This window comes from Taurulus bubalis (genome assembly GCF_910589615.1).
Source record: "Taurulus bubalis genome assembly, chromosome: 1".
In the NCBI taxonomy this organism is placed as follows: domain Eukaryota; kingdom Metazoa; phylum Chordata; class Actinopteri; order Perciformes; family Cottidae; genus Taurulus; species Taurulus bubalis.
In genome coordinates this window covers 12817579-12844806 of record NC_136589.1, presented here as the reverse complement: position 1 = coordinate 12844806, position 27228 = coordinate 12817579, and the positions used below count along the sequence as shown (strand labels likewise).

General features: G+C 40.1%; 3 protein-coding genes across 4 annotated transcripts; 2 read left to right on the top strand and 1 right to left on the bottom strand.

Moving 5' to 3' along the window:
- Nucleotides 1–1674: 1674 nt before the first annotated feature.
- On the bottom strand, nucleotides 1675–6191 carry gmfb (glia maturation factor, beta; the record flags this gene model as incomplete). The annotated part of the gene is given in 7 exon segments (XM_079224189.1): nucleotides 1675–1746; nucleotides 2321–2394; nucleotides 2479–2563; nucleotides 3039–3089; nucleotides 3256–3305; nucleotides 4084–4180; nucleotides 6140–6191. Coding segments are annotated over 7 exon segments (432 nt in total). The 5' UTR covers nucleotides 6143–6191.
- A 1184-nt stretch (nucleotides 6192–7375) lies between these two features.
- lgals3a (lectin, galactoside binding soluble 3a) lies at nucleotides 7376–12662 on the top strand. Of its 2 annotated transcripts, none has more exons than XM_079224137.1 (6): nucleotides 7376–7506; nucleotides 7937–7954; nucleotides 8043–8846; nucleotides 10846–10934; nucleotides 11132–11288; nucleotides 11592–12662. In XM_079224137.1, the coding sequence occupies exons 2-6, from the start codon at nucleotides 7940–7942 to the stop codon at nucleotides 11745–11747; spliced, it is 1221 nt and encodes a 406-aa protein (XP_079080263.1). In that variant the 5' UTR covers nucleotides 7376–7506; nucleotides 7937–7939; the 3' UTR covers nucleotides 11748–12662. The 2 variants fall into 2 exon arrangements, with proteins under 2 accessions (XP_079080263.1, XP_079080264.1); XM_079224138.1 differs by having other exon boundaries at nucleotides 7376–7511.
- A 662-nt stretch (nucleotides 12663–13324) lies between these two features.
- On the top strand, nucleotides 13325–26642 carry LOC306741846 (deubiquitinase DESI2-like; the record flags this gene model as incomplete). Its single annotated transcript, XM_079224166.1, has 7 exons — nucleotides 13325–13453; nucleotides 13990–14126; nucleotides 14821–14916; nucleotides 23406–23478; nucleotides 24793–24886; nucleotides 24976–25117; nucleotides 26403–26642. Exons 1-7 carry the CDS (start codon nucleotides 13390–13392, stop codon nucleotides 26640–26642), a joined length of 846 nt encoding a protein of 281 aa, XP_079080292.1. The 5' UTR covers nucleotides 13325–13389.
- Between the last annotated feature and the right edge of the window lie 586 nt (nucleotides 26643–27228).

The window sequence follows — 27228 nt, the reverse complement described above, 5'->3', positions numbered from 1 at the left end:
CTCACCGCTCTCATGTAGCACCAGCAATACAATTGCATATTTTAAGTGCATCTGAGGCGGGTCGCCCTGCTGTTAAAAGCCACTAATCCTTAAAGTACGAGCAACTGGTTTGATGTTTTAGTGGTTTTGATCGGTTTAAATGCTGTCGAGGATCATCAGCAGGAAACATGGGAGACCTGGTACTTTGGGGCGGGAAAAATAGCAAAATACACACAATACATACGGCAAGTGTTTGGAAAGTGACACATGCTGTCTTGTTTTAACTCTGCACTCAAAAAAAAAATGTCATGTTAACCTCAGTCTTGTGTTTCCTTTCAAACTTCAAATGTAATTGTATAAATAGATATTATGAGCTGCTGACACATTCAATATGCAAATATCAACATCAGCCTTCAAAAAGCTACACTGGCCGAACCCTGTTCTGTATGGAAGATGGAAATGACCCACCAAGTCTGAACGTTAAGCACAACTGGCATTTATGGAGACGTCACAGCCATTATTGTCAAGCTGCGACCACCAATAAGCAATCGGAATGAAGCACAACATTCATAAACACTAATAACAGCAATAGCTATGATGCACAATATTAGCTAACACGCTCCCTAAAGACAGTGACCCACTTAAACTAAAGAGAAGTCCAGTAGATTAAAAAGTGCGCAGTGTTTTCAAGACTGCCGTTTGTTGCAAGTCATAAATTGCTCAGTCTGGAATGTTTCAGTGGAAATATCATTGTGATATCGTTGTGAGAAATGTCAAAAGGCAGAATGCAGCTTTACCCATGAGTCACACTGTTTTCTCTACACAGATGGAAAGGTGTGATCTGAGGATCGACCGACGGGAAGATCTGCAGTGTGATAAGCACCACTCTAGGGCTTGTGCACAGGAAAAGATACAACACATCACATAGAAGTCTGAGGATTGGTCTTAGTGTTAAGGTCCTTTGTAGACTGGCGTGATTACAGATTTTATTTGACCTAAATCATAATCTGATGAATTAATACTGAAGGAAAGACTGTCAATAAAGCTGAACTCTGTATTGTAAATATGGTTGTTGTTAAGATGTTCTGTTAGGAAGTATATTTTCAACCACATAAGGAACGCAGTGTTATAAAGTATATGCTTACATTACCCTACATACACCAGGGATGAAAACTAAATTAAAAACTAAAAGTCACACAAGTTATGAAATGTTTAAAAAAAACATAAAAAGATTAAACTAAAGAAGTTCCGCAAAAAGACGCAGAGTGTAAACTATTGAAGGTGGTAGAAACTATCAATACAATGCCTTTAGATTCTCCTGGATGATCATGCTGAGGAAGGGTGGATGAGAACTATCAATGTATGTCCTCTGTAAGAGTTATCAGAGTGTTAATTCAATACAGACATCACTGGCACGTTGATTGGTTTCATGGGAAACTACAGCAGACCTGCGTCAAATAGTGTTTTCAGTTTCCGGCTGCCCGGCGGGGGAGGTTTAGTTTGTGCCACACTGAATTGTAATATGCCATAAACTCCACCAAAGAGGCCTCAAACTGAGCACAGAAGGTATTTTCAAACACTATTTCAATCAGGTCTGATACAGGGAGGAGGGAAACATTAACTGTGGTGTGTTCTCCCCAAGAGATTGTGCAATCTGGATCCTCCTCACATCCCAGACCACTGGATGAGATCACTTTAGCCAAAGATCACCAGTTTCTCTTTCAGCCATTCCTCCGTAAGGTCTTCCGTGTTTCTGATCTCAAACACCTGTAAAAACATACAAAAGAGCAAAACTGCAGAATAAGGGAAAAGTCTTAGGATGCAGTTTAGTGTAAAGCGTGGTACCAGCTGTAATAGATGTTCGATAATATAATACACTAATTTAGCTAATATATGAATGTCACATTGATACACAAGACCAACAGTCTACAGCCATGCTCACAGCTCTGTGAGGCTGCATTTAGGCACAGTGGTGCTTTGAGCTCAATGCTAACCTCAATGAATGAGGCCATTTGTTTGAAAAGTCTAAATCTACTGTGCCACTGTGGTTCACGCAGGCGAAACAGTTAATTATCCATGCAAAATGTGTATATTATGATTTAAGATGATGTATATGAGGCACTTACATATATATAAACTGCAAGTGCCCACAGTGCTACCCAAATAATAAACAAACAAACAAACCCAAAACACAAAGTATACTAAAACACAAAAATAATTCAACTTAACGAATAACTAACAAGAGAATGAAAATCTAATCAAAATAAGCAAACATCTGGAATAATTAAACAATACAACCTATGAATAAAATAAACTCAATGTCAGCAGCAGCTTCACTAACCTTGGACATTCCAACAGTTGTCACCAAGGTGTTTTTGCTACCCGCGTACATCATCTGCTGCTCTGGTTTGCAGCCTGTTGGACACAAACACGGCGACATGAGCAGAAGTGACGGAGCAGTGCAGCAAACATGCGCCTTCACTGGGCAGCGACTCTTACCCACGGGGCTGGAGAAGATGAAGCAGAGCGGGTAGGAGATGCGGCCATCATCGTGGAGGTATTTGTAACTGTAGACGATAAACGTTCCTGGTGCTAAGGACGGTCAACATATTTCACGTCGGCCTGGTCGAATGATTGAAGATATTTTTTGGGGGGCTTGGGGGAAACACAAGCAGACTCGTAACACACATATACATATATATATATACACATACACACATATATATATATATATATATATATATATATATATATATATATATATATATACATATATATACGTATATACATATATATATATATATATATATATACATATATATATATATATATATATATATATATATATATATATATATATATATATATATATATATATATATATATATATATATATATATATATATATATATATATATATATATATATATATACATACATACATACATACATACATACATATATATAAGAAAAAAGGCCAAGATCATTTGAATACTATTAATATATATATATATATTTATTAGAAAAATAAATAAGACTTTGACTTATTCAAAAGGATATCTGGGCTGTCTCTCAGGCAGTATATCCCTCAGATCATCAAGAGAAATATCCTGAAAAAAAAAAACACATTTGCGATGAGCAAAACTAATGTTACTGTATAAAGTTCAACAAATTGATCATCGCAGAACTCTGTTTGGTGCGTGAACAATTTAAAGTGAAAGTTGAACAAGAATAAAGTATGGCACGTTATAAAGACAGGTTTAATAACTATTTTACCTCATGTTCCTCTTCAAGAATAACCAGCTGCTTTTCTTTATCGATCTTCACTGAGGGGGGGGAGAAAACATTAAACTATCACATGAGTTTCGTTGCACTGGTCACGTTCGAAAGTAACGCATTTTAAGATTTTTTTTTTATCTAGAAAAAATAATGAAATACTTAAGAGTCATAATGTGTTATGTCATAATGTATGTTGGGAGCCCAACACCAAAAATCAGTATCCCAATGGTCCCCTCGACAAATAGCCTATTGGGGATTTTCCATTGTACTTTGGATTTTTACAGAAAATAAGCTCTGTAGCAAATGTTTATGATACTCAGCAAGATCATCTTCACAAATGAACACCACTTATGATTTCTGCAGCCTGAATGCAATCACCAGGAGTAAAAAGCCAACACAAAGCTGTAAATGAAAATACCGAACGAGGCTGTAACGGCGGAATGATGGCGCTTTGCAGTCTCATCTAGCCGCTTATATATATATATATATATATATATATATATATATATATATATATATATGAACGTATGATTGTTTATTGAAGGAAAAAAGTAATAATATAATGTGTATATACAAACACATCACTGCCTTTAAGACACATAAAAGCTTTAGAGTTCACGAGAGGAGTGTTAACGGACGTGCTCCACATCGTAGAACAAAATGTTAAAATCTCTTAAGATCTTATTTCAGGCATTTAACCAGAAACACATTTGGGATGAGGGAACTCGATACGTTTTGAGACTCCTTCCTACAGCACTCTTTTACTGTTTGACCGTAACACATTATCAAAACAACATGGAAGAGAACTAATTAAAATATACTCACTAACGATGGCCGCATTGTCGGTCTCCTTCCGCAAGCGGAACTTCTTCACCTTTTTAACCAGCTCTTCGTCCACGTCACATACTGCCAGTGATTCACTCTGGGAGAAACGGGAGAAACATCCACTTATGTTTACAAATTACAATCAGTACACAGATTAAGCAAACCAAAGCCTAGATGTTTGGATTTAAAAGTAATTAATTAAGTCATTTTGGTCCTCATCATCACCGTCCTCATCATCGTATCTAACACCATGTCTATTAATATCATTGATGTCATTTATGTGATGCATGTTAAGTGTTCAGAATCCCTCCAGTCCATCCTCATGTAAAGCAAAACATCTGCATTTGTGGCCGTATCTTAATGAACTGGAAAACACAGAAAAAATACTTATGACAGTATGAATAACTGCCTTAAAGAATATATGTACTTGTTAGCAACGGAGCCAGTCGCTTATACCCTCCAATAAAATGAATTGTATGTACAAATAAAGACATGTATAACAACCTGACGGACCTTATATCCACCTGAGTGGTGGATATAAGGAGTATTTCAACTGTCATCTTTTGTTGCTTATAATTCAGAAAAATATATATAAATATTCAGGCACCTAAAATAATAAGTTGTATTTAAATTGGCCTCATGATTTTTAGGCTATTTGCAGAGGGTTTATATGCTCGGCAGACAGCTGCAGAGTCACAGACTGAAGCTTCAAGTGATTTTCATGCATTTATTTTAGTGCCAAGCTGTAAAGCAACATGTTATTATCCTGCTTTAGCAAAAGGAGAAACTTGAAACAAATAAAATAAACTATCTTTCTTCAGAAGTTCAGTCTGACCCACAGACTTAAAACATAAACCAGTATGAACAGGATTGTATTGGTTTGAACCACTCACTCACTCACACTTACATAACTCCAGTACAAAGACATAAACTCCTCAAGAGTCTCTGAATTCTATCATTACATCTTCCTGAGCAGATGGCTGGTGGGAGTCAGGATTTCATTGAGCTCAGAGAAATCTTTACAGATTAAGTGTCTGTGGTTGGGAATGAGAGAGTTGGAAAAACAGGATGCAAAGGAAGACAATGCGGAACAGACACGACAATAAAAAAAACTAAGGCCACAGGGTGACTTCTGGTCTAAATTCCTGCAGACATTGACAGCTATAGCTCGCTGGCTTCTGCTCACAGTTCATCCAGGAAATAAGAGGTAGCTAACTTTAACTATACAGTTAATTGAATGCATCTTATGTGTAAAACAAAATTAGACAAATGGTGTTCGGCACTGAAGACGGTTGAGCTGTCAAGTTAAAAAAAAAAGCCAGAGTTAATGATTGTTCATCACGATGAGGGAGCTGGCGATGAGGCAGCTTCCCAAACCCAGACGTGTAGAAACACATCACCGCGGCGACGACAAGCTAACCAGATTTAGCTACACTGATACCGGAAGTCCGCCAGCTTGGGCTTCAGAAAAAAAGCATACACTAATGTAAGTCTTTAAAAATAAAAATATTGATTGTAACAAAAAACATTCTTACATTATTTTTGAATACTGTGTTATGTGTGAATTGCGTTTTCCTTGTTGTTGCTTTTTGTTCTATTATAAAGGAAATTACTATTGCACACACTGTTTTAATGAGAATTACTTTCCAATTAACAGCATTGTTTTATTTTAATTTAAAAGTCTAGACTAGAATGTAATGACGGACATACTGTATATGTTGCAACGATCTTCATAACATATAACATATGTAAGATATTACCTGAAATATTACAAATGCTCTTCGATTTATCAGATTTTATGCATCCAATATATTTTCGTCCAAAGTCATTTTATTGTGAAATCGATAACCGGATAAGCCCAACGTTCTATTGTGGCTAGCTTGACACTGACACAATGGACAGAGGGTGGAACTCATGCTAAGCTAGCAGGCAAACGCTGCCAATCTATCTGCGGTCTTACTTTTTCCTCAATAATGTTCCGGAAGTCCACGTTTGTTCAGAGCACACGATTAAAGAGCAGAACAGCGAATAAGGAAAAGCTCAGCTCACAACTTACCATTGTTAAAAATAAAAAGATCCCTGAAGCTGCAGCTCCTGCTCTGAATGGTAGAAACGCCAACAATGTTTTTTTTTCTTCCTTCTCATCATCTTGTGACTGGTTGGACCAATCACACACGCGCTCGTCTCGTCCAAAACATTAATCTCTCCTCACTATTGTCCTCCAGCATTATTGTCCTCATTAAAACAAATGTAGCTTTACTAAACTGTCCCGAGTTAACATCTCGGTAGGTAACTAGAAACTTATCAGTAACTAACATTTATATTTACAATATAAAACTACCCAACACATTTGGTTTGAAATGAGCTCTTTTTTTTGTCACAGACTATAAACTAAAGTAAATCATTATTTAAAGAATATTATCACCTCTAAAAAAAGGTAAGTTAAAACGACAAAACAATAACAAACATTGAGTCAAATGAACACATTATGAATTTAAGAACACTCATTGATTTGTACTACTAGAGAGCAAACGTTGCTTTTCCTATGTATTGTAGAGAGACAAAGAGCTGCAAATCAGGTTTTATTTAGATTGTATGATATTGGTAATATGCCGACATTGTGCATGTTCCTGAATTAATTTATATTTAATCACGTTCCCTATAGATGTTACACAGAGTGGAGGGTTGATATGGGCTACAAAGTCCAAACCTAAATCTAAAATAAACAGAGATGTCGACTGATAGAATAAAAGCCTGATCTTCGATCTAATCCATACAAATATCAATTATCGTCAATTTATAACTTTACCTCAGAATCAGAATCAGCTTTATTGGCCATGTGTGTTTACACATTCATGGACTTTGACTCTGGTTTCACGTAGCTCTCATCGTACATATATACATATTATATACAATAAACAAGATGAATATAAAAAAGACATTAAAGACAACAGAGACAAAAGACAATTAAAGACAGCAGAGTAGTCAGAGTATTGCAAGTAGGGGATATAGTGTATGTATTATTTTAAAAACATGTGTCACATGTTGTCACGCTCTTATTTTCTTTTTACTTTTATATAACTTGTTTATAGGGTGTGTGTGTGTGTGTGTGTGTGTGTGCGTGTGTGTGTGTGTGTGCGTGTGTGTGTGTGTGTGTGTGTGTGTGTGTCTTCATGTTTTTGCGCGTGAGCTCCGGAATGTGCCCACCCTTTGGAATACGTCATCATCGAAGCGCGTGTGCGCGCGCGCGCAACCTTCCTTTCCTTCCTCCCTTGCCCAGAGTTGTAGTTGCGAGAGAGCAGATCCAACGTTAGCTTGTAGTTGTGAGCCTCGAAAGGCTACATTTGCTGGCTAACTGGCTTCAACTGCTGGGTACATTATCTCCGTCACCCTACACATCATTTGAGAGGAGTTCATCTACTGGTGAGGTCGCGTGACACATCACTTTTTACTACTTATTCCCTTTTTGACGCAGAGGAGCTAAAATAAACAAACGAGCTAACGCTAAGTGAACCATCTGAACGTCAACTAACAGTTAGCCGCCGTTAGCTCGGTCGGTGGCCAACTATGTAACAGCAGTTCACTAAAAACTGTGAGAACAATATTCCCGCAGTTATTCACGGAGACGCACTGCGTGAATATTACAGCTGAAGTCCCAGCTGGTCGTAATGATATTTCATTTTGATCGAGAGATTTCGACTCTGCCCAAAATGGATTTAGTTGGTCACCAGTCGGGGATGGAAACATGTACTGTGCTATTAGTCAGCGCCTCTGTGCGACAATCCCTCTGTGTTTGACAGCTTGGTACAACTTCCTGATGTAAAACTAATGAAAGTTGTGTCTTTTTTTTCAGATCATGGACGATTTCTCGGTGAGTTCAAAGGATCGCAGAGTTTGAGTGGTGAAGCATATTTTCAGTTATGTTCAGAGAGTCACTTTCCCATTCTTTTCCCCCTCAGCTGGCAGATGCCTTAGGCGACGACTCTGCAAGCAAGGCAAAGAAAATTGGAAACACAAACCCGACGGCTCCCGCCAGTAACCCAAGCCCATGGTCAGCTCCAGCCCCAGGAGCTCCCACACAGCCCTCCGCTCCAGGTGGCTTTGCTGGTGGATCATCCGGGCCGGGGGCGCCAGGGCAATCCCCATATACCTCGGGTCCTGGGGCACCAGGTCAATACCCGGGGCCTCCTTCAGCACCTGGGGGGTTCCCCCCTGGTCCTGGGATACCTGGACAATACCCACCTGCACCAGGAGCTCCAGGGCAGTTTCCCTCCAGTCCCGGAGCCCCTGGGCAGTTCCCCGGGCAGCACCCCGGGCAGCACCCAGGGCAGTTCCCCGGGCAGCACCCAGGGCAGTTCCCCGGGCAGTTTCCGGGCCAGCACCCGGGGCAGTTCCCTGGTCAGCACCCTGGGCAGTTCCCTGGGCAGTATTCACCTGAAGGAGCTCCAGGACAACTACCTGGAGGCCCTGGTCCTTACCCAACTGGACCATTTCCTTCTGGCCCCGGAGCTCCCCCTGGGCCTTATCCCAATGTGCCTTACCCAGGAAGTCAGCCAGGAGGTGGCGGCAACGGGATGTACGGACCAGGTGGTCCAGGTGCATTCCCTCCTCCAGCATACTCTGCTGGAGGCTTTCCCCCAATGCCTACTGGTTCATGGGGACCACCTGCAGGGGGAGGCTTCCCTCCTGCCCCTGGCCCCTTTGGTCCCGGCCCTGGGCCTATGGGTCCATACGGTGGGCCTGCCGCTCCGGGAGGCATGCTGGTGAGTACCAACATTGTTTACAAATAACATTAGGCTCGTTCGAGATGAGCCAGTTCTGCGCAGAATCGATCGGCGGCGTTCGGCGCGCAATGCATGCCGGTTAGATTTGTGTCCGACTTGCTCCCGACTTGATTTGACGTCATGCACACGTGGTCAACGATACTCTCACAAGACCAAGTCGCCGTCGATTTCAGAGTCAGCCACCGCAGTTGCTTTCCAACGACTGCATGGCCCAGCGCATGATGGGAAACGCCTGGCTGTCGCCACATCAGAGAGCTGATTGGCTCTTAGATCTGACAGCAAACACCACGTGTTGTAGAAAATTCTTATTTTATGTGCAGTTGTAATACTTAACGCTGGATTATTGACTATTAGTCTCATGTTTGATCTAAAAACATTTATTGTGTGGTTGTTAATACAAAATCGTATTTATACAACACACATCAAAACTAGTAATGTATTTCACAGGCAGACATCAAAAGACCAAAGGATGCAGCTACACACTAATTTTTACATAAATATATATTTATAAACACATATAATAAATCCAAACGTGATCTGTAAACTACAAGTAAACAAAAGTTCGGAAATAACAGGAAGTACTTTTTTCTGTGACTTCCTGCGTATACACGGCTGACAGCTGACAACTGTCCGACTTGATTGCAGTTTTTTGTCAACGCCTCCTGCTGCGGCCGCCTGCTCTCGTCTGGATTCCAGGCGAGGCGCAGTTCTAACGAACGAGCCTAATATGTTGCTTGCTTTCTGCATTTCTTTGCTGATGTGTTTTTGCTTTGGTGGGCAGTGGAGCATCTCTCTTGGGGTGGCGGTCTCAGTGGGATTTAGGAAATGACTACCAGCTACACTGCCGGCCACTTTAGCAGGTCTCCGGCTCACCTCACATGGATATTCTAGCACAGGGTTTCTTGTAGAATTTGCAATGTGTCTGGTGCTGTGTCTTCCGTTTACTGCTGACGGTGGGAAAGACGGCTAGTTTCCTGCCTTGTTGGGATTTACTGCATGATGGTACATTTTCAGTGATGGCTGCATTTGGATAATTTCTGTCTCTTGGGCTCTGCTGGGGTGCAAAGCAAAACATTAAGCAGAATCAAGAAATATTCAGAAGTAGTTATCAAAAATGTATTCTTGTCTTTCAGCCCAGATATAATCCACCATATAATTGAAAGCAATGAACTCAACTTTTCAGTCGGACAAGGACATCACCTCCAGAATCAACATATGGTTTGATTAGGCAACGCGAACATGTGGAAAGACTATATACACAGTATAGAGTGAGGATATATGTTCAATCTGCCTGGGCAATGTGTTAAGTTAATTAAGTGCAATATGATTTAACATTACATATTTACACATAACTCATGTTTAATGTATGTAAGACACATTTATATTCTCTGATAAAATTACAGTTTGATTAAATCTTGTATGGTCACTTTTATACATGTTTAAGTCTCAGTATTTTTTTGTCTTCTGTGATTTTGATCAGAAGTCACTTTGTACTGTTGCTGTGCTAAAACTGTTAAAAACAGATTTTATATTTCTTTTCTTTTTTTACTTTTCTGTTCTTGTCATGACGAGTCTTTGTGAATGGCGTAAGAGCGTTGAACTAAATCGAGGTGATGACTCATTGGGGTGTTTCTTTAGGAATGTGGGCCGGGTCAATGTTTTGAATAATGTTTAACTAAAAATCCCCTCGCTAGTTTGTGTAGTTGTGTATTTAGTACTTTGCTGTTTATCACCAAATTCAGAGTATTTGTGATCAAGTATGAACCATTCTACTTCTGTTCCTAGGGATATTATAAACATGATAAACAATGTTTCTTTTTGTGAACTGCAACTAATGATGTGTATTTTTGCCTAATAAACACAGTAAATCATAATTTCTCATTATGCTTTTATTGATTTTTTTTTTTTTTACTTCATATTTAAACGGCGCATGATAAATGTATTGTCACAGTTAAAAAAAATGGACTATTTCTCACAGATGGTGCCGTATGATCTCCCACTTGATGCTGGAATTATGCCACGACTTGTAATCACGATAGAGGGGGAGCCGGTTCCGGGTGCAGACAGGTACACTCACCCTCTCATTCTGCTTCCTGTTTGAGGGACACAAGCGAAGGCCTTATGATAACGCTGAATCCAATCATGGAAAATGCTTCATTCATTATCAATACTATTACTTTTTTTTTTGTTCAAGCCACATATATCTTGTATTAATTGACCGGTGGAACAATGATTAGTTCTCAGTCCTGATCTTTCTCTTGCAGATTCCAAGTTGACTTCATCAAAGGTCCAGATGTCGTCTTTCACCTGAACCCTAGATTTCACGAGCAAGCAGTTGTCAGGAACTCCAACCTTGGTGGCTGTTGGGGGCCAGAGGAGCGGGATGCACATTTCCCATTCGTTCACGGACGCCGTTTTGAGGTAAATTCATTTGTAGTTTAATTATCTTTATTTAAAAGGGACCATGTACAGTTCAAACATAAATGACACAATTTGATGCACTGTACCAGATTATAGCTTCAGCTAATTTGCGTCTGTAGTCCCTTGCTGGACTAGTGTTTTCAGTGGAACTGCAGCGAAGGCAAAACAACAATGTTTTACCTGATGCACATTTTTGTTTCTGATACCGTACGCCTGTCAAGCTGCTGTTGTGCAGACTGAACCCGCCGTTGGGGTCGACACATAGCATGTTCTGCATAAATGTTCTTTTGCCCCCCTCTGCAGCTGAAGATCCTCGTGGAGGAGGACTCATTCAAAGTGGCGGTGGATGGCAACCACCTGCTGGAGTACGAGCACAGAGTCGGCGGGCTCGAGGAAGTGGATCTGCTGCGGGTGACTGGAGACGTCGTCCTATACAGCGTAGCCCCGAACATGATCTGAAACTCGGCTACCAAACCACGTGCTGGACAGGAGACCCGGCCCCACACTTTACCACCGTGTTTGAAGTCCTTTTCAAATACCTTGATGGAGTTTCTGAGGCACAATAGTCAGTCAAGTGCAATCTTTACCCACCTGGCACTTTGTCATTTATCACAGAACAAATGGCAAACTAAACCAGGGTCAGCACGTTATAATTCTTTTCTCTTTTTTTTCTGAATGATATCTCTTCCTTTTTTTTTGCCACTCGCAATCTAAATATATTTAAGGACATAACAGTAGCGAATGAGATAAAGTGCATCTAAAACAGGCGTTTTAAGGAAATACTAATTTATACCTAATGAAAAGATTGTAGGACTAGTGGAACATATTTTCCACTAGCATGCTGTAATTCGTTTACAGTATGTGTATGTTTATTATCCTGTCCTTTATATCAATATCTTGATAAGCCTTTGCAATGCATGAGAGTGTGATGCTGAAAATCAACTTGGTCTCCTTTTCCCCTTCTTTCTTCAATGCTGGCCGATTTCCCCCCCCCCCCAAAGCTCACTGGCCTGTTAACAATCATATGCTCATGATGAAGTTTCTTAAAATGTATTTATATACAGACTTTGAGCTCCTCCTTTCTTCAGTGTGAATCCTCCCCGAGCTCTTAGACTAGATGGTCATGTCTTACGAATTATGATTTCATGTTGAAGTCAAATGGAGAGAAATGGTGAAAAGTGAGGCTCAATTTAAAGTAAATCGTTGGAAAGGAGAGGGATGAGATCTCTGATTGGTTGCCAAAGATAACAGTGGTACAATATTTTGAGATTGTATGCTTATAAATAAAGGGCAAAAAAACTAATAATGACTGATAATGCTGTTTGATTCAGAATATTGTAAACTTTGCTGCCTGTGCACATAATAAATACTAGTTTTACCTGTTCCCTTTTTTTCCGTTTTTACCCTAAAGGGGAGAATGTTAATCCTCTGCTCGCAGTCAAATATCAGAGTTTTATAGGATGTGCTTCTATACATTTGATGTATCACAGTGGTGGAATGTGTATCGTCATCATTATTTGTTTATATAACACAATTTATTCTTGGACTATAGCTGAAATTGCTTAGAACAGAAATAAGACTAAGATTAAAGAAATATTTATATATTTTTAATTCATTCTTTGAATATAGTTTAAAATGTTTGAAACAAAAATAACAGATTAATAAAAAATAAAGAATTAATACATTATTTGTATTAAACACTTGATGAGGTAAAATATTAGGCTTTTTAAAAGAAGACACAGCTGCAGCAGACCTTGTTCCAGAGAGAAGAACCATAATAATGACTGAGATAACACATGTTGGAAATACAATAACCCAGTGCTCAATCTAGAAACGTGTTTAACACGTGGATTTGAAGATTAACCACTAATGGTGAAAGTTATGTCGTGTTTTTGCATGTCTGATTGGCTTCCCTGTTTTGTGATCCAAAGGTCGGCCTGCAGTTCCGCCTCGGGCCTCCAGGGGGCGGCAACAACCACAGACCGCCAACGTCGAAAGGAGGCAAATCGAAACTCCTCAATGAGGTTCACCTTCACATAAAATAGTTTGTCCGTTCTCCTCCGAAGACCCATTTTTTAATCGTTTCGTCGTCTCGGCCAAAATGAATGGTTCGCTGCCCTCTTCGCCCGACGTGGTGGACATCAAACTGAAGCGGGGCTCAGCAGGTAAGAGGACCGGTTGACTTGACGGTAGCTCGGTTAGCTAGCTACGTGTCAAGCCCGTGTGTATATGAAGCTAACGGCTAAATCCTGCGTATCAAAAATAACCAAACCTCCACCCCCCTGTGTTTTTGTGGAGCACAAGAAGGGCATTTTAGGCTGTGACAGCCTGTCGAGCGCTAAAAACAGTCGGTTTAATTGTCTTTTATGACATTAATGCTCTTTGCTGGGGTTTGAATCTTTTAAAAGTTATCTTACTTCTTGGCCTGTCAGATTCTAACAGACTGACCGCTGACTCCAGTCAAAGGACAATATAGTTTGATAGTAGGGTTTATTTTAGCTCCACGAGAGTAACGTCTGATTTCACTCTTGTTATGTAACATGGTGTGAACTATCTGAGGAGCAGTACTGCGTTTGGGGTGATTCATCGTGTACTTTGAGCCATTGAGATACATGTTGTGATTGACACAGCAACTTCTTCTCAGGAAAACGATTGTCTTTGAATGTTACTCAACTGTCTCCTGTCTGCTGTTGTGTTCTAGGCCTGGGCTTTAACATCGTCGGGGGCGTGGACCAGCAGTATGTTATTAATGACAATGGCGTCTACGTGAGCAAAATTAAAGAAGATGGAGCTGCCGGATTGGACGGAAGACTTCATGAAGGGGACAAGATCCTGGCGGTAAAACATGTGCTCTTCTTATCAGGGGGGGATGGGGAGTGGAGAAAACAGGAGAATACATAGAAACAAAGTCAAATTTAAACAAGTCCAAATACTGTGTGATAGAACCCAATTCATCAAAAAAGAACAACAGAATATGTAAAAGATGGGAACAAACGAAGTCAAACAAAAGAACAAGACATTAAAAGATATAAAATAAAACGAAGCATGGGTGACGAGTAGTTAAAGGCAATGCTGAATAAATAAGTTTTAGTCGTTTAAAAATGACGATATTTGGGTGATAAGTTTTTATATATATATATATATATATATATATATATATATTTTTTTTTTTTAAACAAGCAGCTGAGGATATAAAAAGCCGTGAAAGATTACAAAATTTACAAATAATTAGTCATGTAGACTGGTTCCAAAGCATTAAGAGCCTTGTAAACCAGTAAAATAACGTTTGAAATCAATCCTACAGAGACGACATACACCAGTGTATGTCGTCTCTATAGCCTTTAGGAAGATTTATTGCGCAGAAACGCACTATTAAATTGCACAATTTGATTTACAGAGGTGTCAAAACGTTAATGGTGCAGCTAGTAAGGGTTTAATGGCTTTATGTACTCAAAGTCAATCAAGTCATTTGATTTAGAGTGAAAGTAAATGAAAAAGCACGTTCACATTGTTTTTTTTCTGTGTTGTGTAGATCAACGGGGTCAAACTTGAGGATCTGACACACCAAGTTATAGTGGATCTGTTCAGGGCCGCAGGGGAGGACGTGGAGCTGCGTGTTTTGAAAAAGGTGGGAAGCATGATGCTGTAAAATGGCCTCTTCATTGTATTCAAATGTTTGAGTGGTTTGTTGATTTTTGTGCTTTGTATTTATTCTGTAAGCAGTTGGGGATTTGTTTTTCTTATTGTCCATCACAATGGAAAATTGTCACCAAAACATAAAAGCAGATAAATCTCAGCACAATAGTAAAGAAATACCAGAGAACTAACTGAGTTTTTCAGTTCAATACTGAGAAAACAAAGGATGTAAACTGCCTGTCAGGTTTGCTCGTAACTTTATCTCTCGACCTGACCGTACACAAGTCGGAACAAAACAGTAAATTCAGCATAAAAATATTAATAACCAAATGTTTTCTTTAATTTTCTGCAGTTCCTGCAGTTAAACACAGGGCTTTCAAAAAAACTCAAATAGCGCTTCTGTTCTTCTGATATGTTATTTCACAAAGGTGTTTTTTTTTATGCTGTCAATGCGGTCTTTGTTCGACGAGTCGTCCACAAGCAGAAGCTTTGAGATGAATGACGTAATGTCATATCAGTGAGCCAAATCCTGCTCAGGATCAGAGATTACTGTGTTGTTATCTCCATATGAACAATTGTTGGGTCTCACCCCTCCTTATGACTGAAAACGTGGGTGGATGATAGTTCATAAAAACGTTTCAGCCTTTTGTCTATATGCTAATAAATAGTGAGCTTGAATGTAACAAGTTATGAAATTTGCTTTTACGCAGTGAACGCTTCATTATCTTTAACAAAAACTAGATTCAACTAAATGAGAAGTGTTAAGTTTCATGCAATACTGAAATGAAATCAAACAATAATATCAAGTATGTTTTTTTATTTGATTCATCACTTCTTAGAAGATTTATTAAAACTGAAATGTGTCCAACACCAGCATGTAATATAGACAAACGGGGTGGTCAACACCGCTCTGTCTGTATTTGTGATTTAAACGGATAACGGGTGCATTTCTACATAAATATCACCTCCACTGCAGCTGTCATGTTTATTCTTGTTTTCATATCTGTGTCTTGCAGTTCCCTAATCACGTGAACGGACCGACAGGCTCACGACCCGAGCCCAAATCCTCTGTGTCTACTCTGGAAATACTGGTCGCTTTTGCCGGAGTTGCAGCTATCTTTGCGTTTATTTACATGCGGCTCCCAAGGAAGCACTTTTAATGAAGCCAACGTCTGTTTTAAGATAAAAAACCTTGCTTAGGCCAAAGAAAAAGGGTGGGGATCAAACTCTAAACAGTAGACGCTATTATTATTATTATTTTATTTTTTATTAGCAGATGTAGGTGTCACTGATGAGTTTCTCCATGTTCATATATATAATGTGATTAATGGTAGCTTTTTGACACCCTTCCTATGCAAAGGGATGTTCTCTTACCACAGAGGTTACCTAATAGATAACTTTGTGATAGTCAGGAGGACAAGAAGGATGTATATTCCTGCCGCGGGGCTGAGCCCGGGTAGAAACAAACGGCGGCTCGTACACAGAATACTATTATATCCTCGGGTCGGGGTCAGACTGGCTCAAACTTCACGATCCATTTGCGAACTGAAAGACCGTGTTTGTGTTCAGTCACTCGCAGGCCTCTGTGCACCTCCATCCCTGAATGGCAGATCTGTCTGAGCGTCGACGTGAGGGGGACCCACTTTACTGTCGGTTCCTCCAGTGTTTTTAAAAGTGAATGCGACCGGTGGTTGATTTTCATTTCAGTTTTATTTTTGCACCCCGTTGCACAGAAATGTTAACATGATAAATTGTTTCTTGTAATTGACTTCGGAGTGCCTTTTTCTGTCTATTCAAAGTAATGGCTTGGTCCTTTATCATGATCCAAATGAAAATCAACCCAACACGACCATTAATACGTTAAATTAAAGGATGTTGCGGGCAATTATCTCTATTTTCTTATTGTCAAGAAATACCATTAAAAAGCCCTAAACCAACAGTGACTTACTCCGTTTCTCAACACTTTACAACTTCCTCCGCCTGTTTGTTGCCTGCAGCCACAAACCCATTCATTCAACACATGAATCTTTAAAAAAAAACACATCGCAAATATGTAATTTCATAATAAAACATTCTTAAAACAGCTCGGCAGACTTGTGTAAATAGTGCATTTGTTGCACTATTTACAGCTGTGGATTAATACATATTTGATGCTTTAATATATTTTTTTTTAGACAACAGCGGAGCTCTGTTGCACAAATATATCATTCACTACTTTGTTGGTTTGGGTCTTTAAAAGGAATTTGCTGACTAAGAAAAATATAATCATATTTATCCATTAAAGCAAAATACGCTTGTTCAAAGTATTACCAAGTTGTTTCACTTTGAAGGGTTTATTCTAAGAGTCACACGGTCACTCAGGGTGAGCCATTAAGTCTATATCTTTAAAAACAAATCATTTCTTAGATTATTATGATGTGGTGAGCAGCTCGTTTCTTATCGCTCGGTCGCCGCTGAAGACTGTTGAGAGACGCTGCCTTGTTCTTGTTGTGTGTCACAGCCATTGAAGACATTTTTCTAATCTTACATCAAGGCCAGTGCTCATAGTCACATCGCACCTTCTGCTAAGGAACTGACGAGAATTGGAGAATGTATATAATTTAGTCAATTTGTGTCAAGGATCAACAGCTTTATACTGAAAATCTGTTTTGAACCAGTTCAATGTAAAGGAAAGTTTTCTTCAAAGAAATTAGTTGCTGTCGGTGATGTTTTTTTTTTTTTTCTTCTTCTTCTTTTTTACTGTTTGCACTATAGCCACAATCCTGGAACTCCGAACCTTCATAGAACCGGTGAATTAGTGAATTGTGTGTGCTGGATGTATTTGTCAACATTTGTCAGTCTGCAGCGCATCTTTCATGCATTCCTCTCTGACTGTATGTGGCTCTTGTAGTCTGTAAATACATTTCTTGTTGCTCTGCTGATTAGGATTGTGAATATGTGCAGGATGCCAGAAAAATGCATATCAGAGGCACTAATGAATTATGTAAAATATTGTGTTTTACATCCAAGCACCTACTGTATTAAAACTCATTAAATGTACCTGCTGTAGGCTTTTTTCTTTGTTTTCTGTTTCAGGGAATTTAGAAATATTTGACATTAATCCGCAAATACCATTATTCGAAAGACAAAATTCGGAGATAATTGAAAATATGAAAGAGACAAAATGATGAGTCAAATTTGACTATTTTGATATCTCAATATTACGAGATGGTAAAAATCTTAACTCGCTATCAAAACACAATGTATTAAAAAAAATTATAATTGAATGATGATAATTTTAACAATAATTACAAATATTCTCTATGCCAGTAATTGTGATTGAATGCATCTCATACTCCGATTAATACGAAATAAAATATAAAGCCACGGGTAAAACTAAATCTGTGAAGTTAGCAAACGATAGCATAAAACCGGATGTTGCCACGTTACCTTCAGAATAAAAGTAGACATAATTCAGTGAAAAACTCTTTTCTGTATAACGTATATATTTTACCATAATATACATACGACTGCTTATTATGATCATAATTTCATGGGGGAAAACATAAATTCGTTGTAAATAACTGAACGACTGCAAGTAATATGTCTAGAATGAATTTGTCTGCTAATTTGATATCACACAATAAACCTAGAAACCTGTTGTTGTATTATACATAGTCTGTATATATGTATTTACTATTTGTACTAGTCATAAAGATAAACTTTAACAAACCAAACAAACAAGCAAATAAATAACAATGACTGTGTTTAATGTGTCTAACAGTGGGTTTCAGGGGCTAAAACGGCGCACGGAGGTGAAACATCAGCATATCTCAGCAGGGCCCGGCTGAGAGAAACAGTGCAGTGTTTCTATAACAAAATGCGCTCCTTACACCCACCAGCAGCTCCGTCTCCCCCGGAGGCAGATATGATGTAATCTAAAAGCTTCAGTCCCGACAGGAGGGAGAGGGAGACAGAGCCGGAGCTGCAACAAGCCGCACGACGCCGATGCCTATCGGCTGCTTGGGCACTTTACGAAAATACATGTAAGGGGGGGAAAGAAAGAAAAGAAAAGAAAAACTCTCCATCAGAGCGGTTTGAGTACTACGTTGTCGTGTTGTTGGAGGAGTCATGCCGCCGAGGTTTGTCCCCTCCCGACGAAGAAGAGGCTGCTGGATGCGGACGGGCAGCGGGAGCAGCACCGGGCAGGGATGCTCCTGGTGAACTTGACCCCCTCCTCCTCTTCCTCCTCCTCCCTCTGCCTCCACATTATCTGTAATTAACCGCCATGGCTAAGGAGTCCTCTCCCGTAGCTGCACCGACATCCTCCGGGTGAAAGATGTCCCGCTCCCCGCCTCCATCGTCGACGTCGGTCCGCCCTAGCGGTCGCCTCTCCGCCAGTGGTAACGGGAGGGCGCCGGCCTCAGCCTTCAACACTTGCAGGCCCCTTCATGTCCGCTGGGCATCATGTTAGCGCCTCTAACGCGTTTTTTGTTTGACGTGACATTTTGAGCTCTTGTGGTTGCTTTTTAAAAAAAACACTCGAACATTCCTCTTACCGGCATTGATTTCCCCTGACAAACGGGTATTTTTGGGCGCCGGGCAGATGCACCTCGCTTTGCCAGCTGCTGGGGATACGAGTCTCACGCTTTCCCAGCCCTAACATGCCATAGTGGCTCTGAGACTGTACGCTGCAGTTGTCCTGTTTCTTTCGGGACATTTTGTCTGTCTTTTTCTCGCTTTTCCAGCCTCCGATGGGGGAATGAGCAGCCTCCACCCGTCCGCCGCTGCTGTCCGCGGTGTGGCCCTGTGACTTCAGAGGGGTGTGGAGGTCCTGACAACCGTGCAACGTGGAGGGTGGGGACGTTTGCCTTTCCAGCTCAGGTTTAAACCATGGCCAATGCACCTGTCATCCTTAATGTGTATGATATGGTAAGGACCCACTGCAACCACTTGCTTACTTTTTTATTCAGTTTTTGTTTGTGTGGGTGTTTGTGTGTGTGTTTGTGGCAGTTTGTCATCAGACACCAGCAGAGGAAGTGAATCCACCAGCAGAAATAGCAGGCCAACTACACACCTGTTTCACAGTTGCACTTCACAGCTATTTTAATGCTGGAAGGAGTCCAGGTGGACTCGAACAGGACACAAATAACAGATAGTGTTTTGTCTGCAGCATGAGACTGTTTGTATAAATCCACAGTTGGACGTGAATCATTTTCCAATGCTAATAAATGCTAATTTTATTTTACTCCCATGGACGTCTAAAGAGTGTTAAATTAGAATAATTTCCAATGGAGCACTATCACACCCATCTTCAAAGATTGAAGAAAAGCCTAGGCGGTAATGTGTCCAGTGTTAATGTCCTTATCTGAGTAAGCAAGAAATTTAAAACATAAAAAGATGAGAAAGTAGATAAGAAAATTAAGTAATTCCTTTGAAACAAGACTTTCCCTCAACCCTCTGACCTCTGTCACTATGCCCACAGCTTACATTATGCGCACACACACACACACACACACACACACACACACACACACACACACACACACACACACACACACACCATGTAAAGGACAAGGGTCTTCATTCAGACACGTGCCTGGTCTCTTCAGTCTGTACTGCTGAACAGCCCCCTGTGTGAATGTTATGCAACATGTTTCTGTAAACCCACAGAATTACTCTATTTACCCCAAAACAGTTGTGATATTGTTGTGAAACTTTAATGTAGTTGTACTCAGATAAACAGAAGTTATAAGTGTTTATTCATGTATTTGTCAACAATTATAACCTCTGTCTGTAAGAAAAAAAATAATGATATAACATCTGTAATCATGTTTGATAATACAAACGTGTACTACGCTGTTATGTACTAATATACTAATCACTTACAAGTGGGTCCAAAACTGTGTACAAAAGACATAGCTGAGCTAGTTACTATAAGAAGTACTTCCCTATACAAATGTAGAGTTACTTTGTGTGATCACAATTTTAATCGTGTGTGGGAATGGCGGACCCCGCCACAGTGAAAATTATTATAGTGAGGAAACTAATGAGTGTAAATACATTTATTGGCTTTAGAACAAAAAATACAGAAAGCCAAAGGGAAGCTTATTGGCTCTGTTTCAGAAGTAAAAAAACTCATTCAAAATCCCATTCACTTTTGTAATAACTGCAAATACAGCCTTGGAACAGAGCCTTTCCCAACAATGTGCCGCTTGGCTTGATTCATAGGTTTTGATGGATGGTATTATTATAAAAAAAATGAAACCTGTCTAATATAATTGTTAAGTCAGTATTTATGTTTTTATCAGCCTTCAGCAAACACCATTTCCCCCAGTTTATATGATCATGAATGTGTTATATTTGCCAAACATGATCTGTTTACACACCGGTTATACACAGATGCTTCAGCAGAGGAGTTATAGTTGTTGACAAATAAACACTGAAAATGTGCTTATATGTGATTACGACGACATTGTAAAAGAGTGGGTGGATGGTGTTAAATTAATAATGAATAGAATTATAGAAAGTTTGCAGTTGACAATTTAATACTTGTTTTTATTCACTGAAGTGTTATGAAGCAGAATCATCAGCACGCTTTTCTTTTGCTCACCTGAAGTCAAGTATTTTCAACAAATGCCCTCATCTGTAGCTTCCCAGACGTGAGTCAGCTTGCTCCATATTTTTAAGAGGTTATACAAAGGTAATCAACGGCATGATGTCATGCTGCATACTGGCAAACATGTGATTTTATAATAATACTCACACATAAATGTTTAATCACGCTCTTCGGTATCTCAAAGTCATCTCACAGATGTGAACCTGAGTGAGTGGCAGCTGCTCAAACAGCTGGTTTAATTCCAGTGTGGCTTTGCTGTGCCGGTTACTTAGCCGGTCATGCAGGGTTTGTTGAAGAGGGTAGAAAGTGATCATGAGGGCCGGTGACAGTCAGAGCCATGCAGCCTCAAATATTTCTCTTTCCCGAGAATTAAACACGAAGACGGTGAGCAACAGAGTGAATCATGCGAGCAGAAGGGATTACGAGGAATCGATCGTCTTCAATGTGAAGTCAATGTGACTGATGTGTCTGGTGGATGCTGCAGCCGCAATAGGCAGGATGTTGTTGGGGGGAGGCTGCACAGATCGTTGCAGCAGTTTGATGGCGTGCAACGAGGGAGATGAGGCACATCATCAGAGAAGTGTGATTTATTATCACGGGGGAGATCTGTGACTGATGTCATCAGAACTCTTTTGTTTATGCACCAAGGCAAAAGTCATATCATTTGAGAGCCAGCTCAAATCATTTCACTTCTCTGGGAGACTTTGTTCTTGTGCATCGTTTTTTCACCAGGAAACTGAGATTTCCATTAGTGTGAGAATAAATTCGCTAAAAGCTAAAATGGGTAGAAGTCACTGTAGAAGTATGACTCTTGAAACTAAGTAAAAAGGTGGATATGCTTTTACTGAGCCCGGAAATGTGCTCTATTATTAATATGGGACAGCTGGGGCCGCGTGCAGAGCTCTTAGTGTGTTTCCTCGGGGATGTCTAGTGTCGGTGGGTGTTGGGGGTTTCAAGAGCTGTGGCCCTGCCATGAATTATGTCTGATTGTCTGCAGTGAAGAGCAACATGTTGGCTCATAGATCACCAGGGGCGTTTCTCATGTGTGAATCTTCCTCCAGCAATCTAAGGACTTGCAGGTCAAACAGATCAGAGGCCCATTGTGTGATTGATTGTTCATCTGCCCTCTTGATGGATCAGTTCTGGGTGTGTCCCTTGTTTTGTTTGTTCTTGGCCCAGTGCATGCTGGGACGCCACCGCTGTTACAATGCGAAGAAGGATTTAATTCTATCGAGGAAACGAGAGAATGGACATTTGATTGAGAATGTGTTCAACCAGGAAAGCCTCGTCATTCTGGTGGTTACAAAACACAAAGGAGTGTAAGATACATGACAGTAATCCATGTCTTTCATTTGCACATTGAGATCCACTGAGGCTCAGTTTCTGCCGAAATAACTTTTCAGCATGTTCAGCAACCTCAAAATAAATAGTCAACCAGCTCCATCAAGTGAGCTACAGCCGGCTCACAAAATCTGAATAGAACAAAATGCAACTTTGAGTAAAATAAAACCTAAAATAGCACCTTGAAGGACCTATGTGATCCCTTAAGAGATAGAAACTATTCCTTTAACAAAAAAGCCAAGTTCTTTAAACTAAATTTCACTGAATATCAAAAGTGCAGTAAAATCATTGTAACCCCCTAATTGTGCTGCCTAATATGTTCAAGTATTAAATTATGATCATACGTAGCTGGGAACTTATTATCAGCATCTTTCCTGTTTTCTATGTTTATGAGACTGAATTTGCTGATGTAGTATTTAAGGCCAGAGTTTCCTGTCGAGCTGCTGTGTTGTTTCTTTCCTGAGACACCACAAATAACTCTTGATATTGTTCCTAAACGAAGCTTCTTGACTCTCTCTACCTCTCCCTCTCTTTCTCTGCAGTACTGGATAAATGAATACACTTCCAATCTGGGTATTGGAGTCTTCCACTCAGGCATTGAGATATATGGCAGAGGTAAGACCTTTCCTTCATTTCTTTTATGTCTGTGAAATCCCATTACAGCTTGTCAGAGCAGCCCAGCTGACTGTTCTCAGACCTGCGGCTCAGCGTCTGATTGTGAGGTTTGTACGAGGCAGATGAAGTCTGGTTTTAAAAATGGAATATGGAATTGTGTCCCTGATTAAATGACCTCATTGTTCTGGGTTGAGTCACCATTGGCTCACTAGTTATCGTGTGGTGTGAAAAAAGAGGTGCAAAAACCAGCGTGAAACTAGATCTCTGGGAGTTCCATTATGCCCTTGCAACCAGAAATATATTCTCTGTGCACTGTGAAATATGATGATAGTGAAAATACATTCCTTTACGAGGCCATGAATCACTTTTTCTTGTGTAATTTTAGCATATGATTTTGTGCTTGCAGCATATTGTTGCATACTGACTGCATGGATTTATTCAATTGTTATATACCATCACTGTCGGGTGAAATACTCTATATGAGAGCTAAAAGCACAAAGGACATAGGTCTCACATATTTGCATATTGTTAGCTAAATGTACATAAAGTATCAAAGTAAAAGTACTCATTACAATATTACAACACTATATTTTACCATTACATTATGCATAAAAATTGCCCCTGTGAGTGTCACTCTGTATTATTATAGATTATCAATACGATAAATTCATGTGAATAGCATTTTACTGTTAAATGGTCAAAGTGGAGCTTTTTCTAAAACCACATTTATATACTGTAGTTTGATCTGTAACAGTAAATCGTATTTTATAAGATCATCAATTATTAATTTGTAAAGTAACTAAAACTATCAAATAAATGTGGAGTAAAAAATGCAATATTTCCCTCAGAACTGTAGTGGAGAAGAAGACATGTAAAGTTAATGGAAATAAAATAGAAGTAAAAAAAATGAAGTATCTCAACTTAAGTACATTAGATGCCTAAATGTTACTTTCCAATAGTGGAATCTTCATACAGCTAAGTAGAAGACAACATATTATTGATCAAATTGCTGTGTTTATTTCATCCTTGTTTATTTGAGGATTTCCCATGTGTGTTTCTTGTCAAAATGTATGGATTCAAATTTAATTCAGAATATACTGAGCTAAAAATGTACGGTGCTCTATTCAATATGCCGTGGCCCCAGTGTTCTCCACTGTTTTCTGTTATACTTCTGTATCTAGAGGTCTGTAATTAGCCCGACCTAATGATTTAAGCACATTGTGTCAGTGATTAATTGCTCGCTTCTGTGTAATTACAGTTGTTTGATGCTTGTTTTGAGGAGTTAATGTGTACTTTGCGTCCTTGCCCACACAGAATTTGCATACGGGGGTCATCCGTACCCTTTCAGTGGCATCTTTGAGATCACTCCGGGGAATGCCGCCGAACTGGGAGAGACATTCAAATTCAAGTGAGTGTGTGCTTAATTTTAGCATATAGTGCTCTGAGAGGTTATCAATGTTAATTTGTGCTGATTGGTCTTTTTCGGCTTTCAAACAGGGAGGCTATTGTTTTGGGCACCACCGACTTCACAGAGGAGGACATTGATAAAATCATGGAGGAGCTGGGTAAAGAATTCAAAGGCATCGCCTACCATCTAATGCACAAAAACTGCAACCACTTCTCCTCCTCGCTGTCTGAGGTCAGTCTGATACAGTTTCTACTGCCAGTTTTTCTGTGCCTACATATATTGTACAGAAACCATAAGGTACAGAACAGTGCTGATATAGCTATACATATCTTTCAATATAAAAGTTTGTCCAGAGATTTAAGGGGCACTCCACCACATATGTAGGTGTGAAAACTTTCTTTTTGTATAAGTATGGATAAAAATAACTGTGTCATCAGGGTTATATCAGCTTATCATTTTAGTTCACTGCTTTGCAACCAAATACCTGCGAGTTACATTACATATAAATTTAGCACTTTTAACCAAAGCGACTTACAAAATGTGCGTTCAACCAGGAGTACAAAGTCAGAACAACAAGAATCAAGAAAGTACAAAGTCAGTTTTATTTGTCAATTCTTCCATTGTGCAAGCATACAGAAGAATTGAAATTGTGTTTCTCTTCTGTCCGACAAAGTGAATGTACTGTAATAAAGTGCAAAAACAGTTAAAGTTCAAAAATATATTGTGGCAAGATTCTGCAATAAAACAGGAGACTCAGAGACATTAGTACTTTAACAAAATAATTAGGTTTGGGGTAAAGGGGGATGGGGTTAAACTCAACAAAAGATTCCTCCCGGTCGGGGTCTTCAGTCTCACGAGACGCGTCCTTTGCGCTGTGTGGGCAGATCAGAGGAGAGCGGTTTAGTACACAGTTTACCTGGTGTCCATTGTGGCTCCTTTCCAGCGGTTCAGGGGACCCTCCTAGCCTCCTGTCCAGGCTGTATTTCCCTCCTCCCTGCTGCTTCCCAGCTCTGAGAATATATTCTCCCTCTAATACTAATTACCTGATGGGCTGCAGGTGTGTCCAATGCATGTGCCGATTGGCTGCAGCACCTGCACTGGGAAGTACATTTCCTCGATCACCTCCACCAACCTGAGCTTGGGGATCCGCCCCCTGCACTCTGTCTAACATGTTCACATCCTAAAACTAAGGTGATGAACATTGTTAACATTTTTGCCTGAAACGAAAGAATGACCTTTCAGAGTTATGGGAAATGTAGGATCAAGCGTTTTAGGGGCTTGACCGACTGTAGAGTCTCAACTTCATTGAAGTGCAATACCAAATTGCAGAAAAAGGCCCTTTTTTTCAATCCATTTCCTGTATACATATATACGAAAAAATATCCACAAAATCATCGAATCTTCTGGTTTATTTGGCTGTTTACTTCTAGTCAACTTTAAAGAAAATGTCTTGCACTTTTATGGGGATAAAATAAAGACAATAAGTTTCACACCAACATATTCTGACTTTTTTCAGTTGCTGTGTGGACATGAAATCCCTCGCTGGGTCAACAGACTGGCCTACTTCAGCTCCTGCATCCCCTTCCTGCAGAGCTGCCTACCCAAGGAGTGGTTAACCCCGGCCGCCCTGCAGAGCCACATCAGCCTCGGCCTCCACAAAGAGGAGCATAACGAGTCGAGCGACGAGGACCCATCATCCCCGTCCGGAGGTGCCGCCACCGGCTCCTCCCACAGCTGTCGCCACACGAGGGTGTGACCTGCCCGACATCCGCTGACCTCTGGTCTCTGGTACCCCCCTGTCACCTCTGCTCGTGACCGTGGCATCAGTAGGCTTGAAAACCAGCTGACCTCATACTGTTTGCCCTCGGAGTAAAGAGGCGGGAAAAGAAGAGTCCCCTCTTCATGAAAAGAGCTGCTGCCAGAGACCTCAGACCTGCAGAGACCCGGCCTGTCCTGCAGACGGCAGGATGACAAACTTTGAATTGAGCCATGAAGCGTGGCTCAGACTCCACCACAACCACTTGTAGAACTGAAGTTTGTAGAACATTATTATTGGTCTTTTCCATGAACTTTTAAACCTTTGTCAGCCTTGTTCCCTGCCCTGCCTTCAGAGCTGCTTTTGTAGAATAACTATATAGACACCTGAGGCTACTCATCGTGGCATTACAGGAAACGGCTTTTTAGCTCAATTTCAACAAGTTCTCGTTCGATAACCTCTATGTGGCCTTCAGTTGATATCGTTGACTCTGCTTTCATTGTGTGGAACCTAAGTAGTTAACTTTGGCCATTTTAGAGGGTTTATAGAGGATTTGATTGTTCCTCAAGTTCAGTCTGAACTTGTA

Bases quoted from the DNA above. Each gene is read 5' to 3' on its own strand.
- lgals3a (XM_079224137.1), top strand. The intron at 8,847-10,845 runs GTGAGTACCAAC...TATTTCTCACAG, and splicing joins CCGCTCCGGGAGGCATGCTG to ATGGTGCCGTATGATCTCCC. The intron at 10,935-11,131 runs GTACACTCACCC...TTTCTCTTGCAG, and splicing joins CCGGTTCCGGGTGCAGACAG to ATTCCAAGTTGACTTCATCA.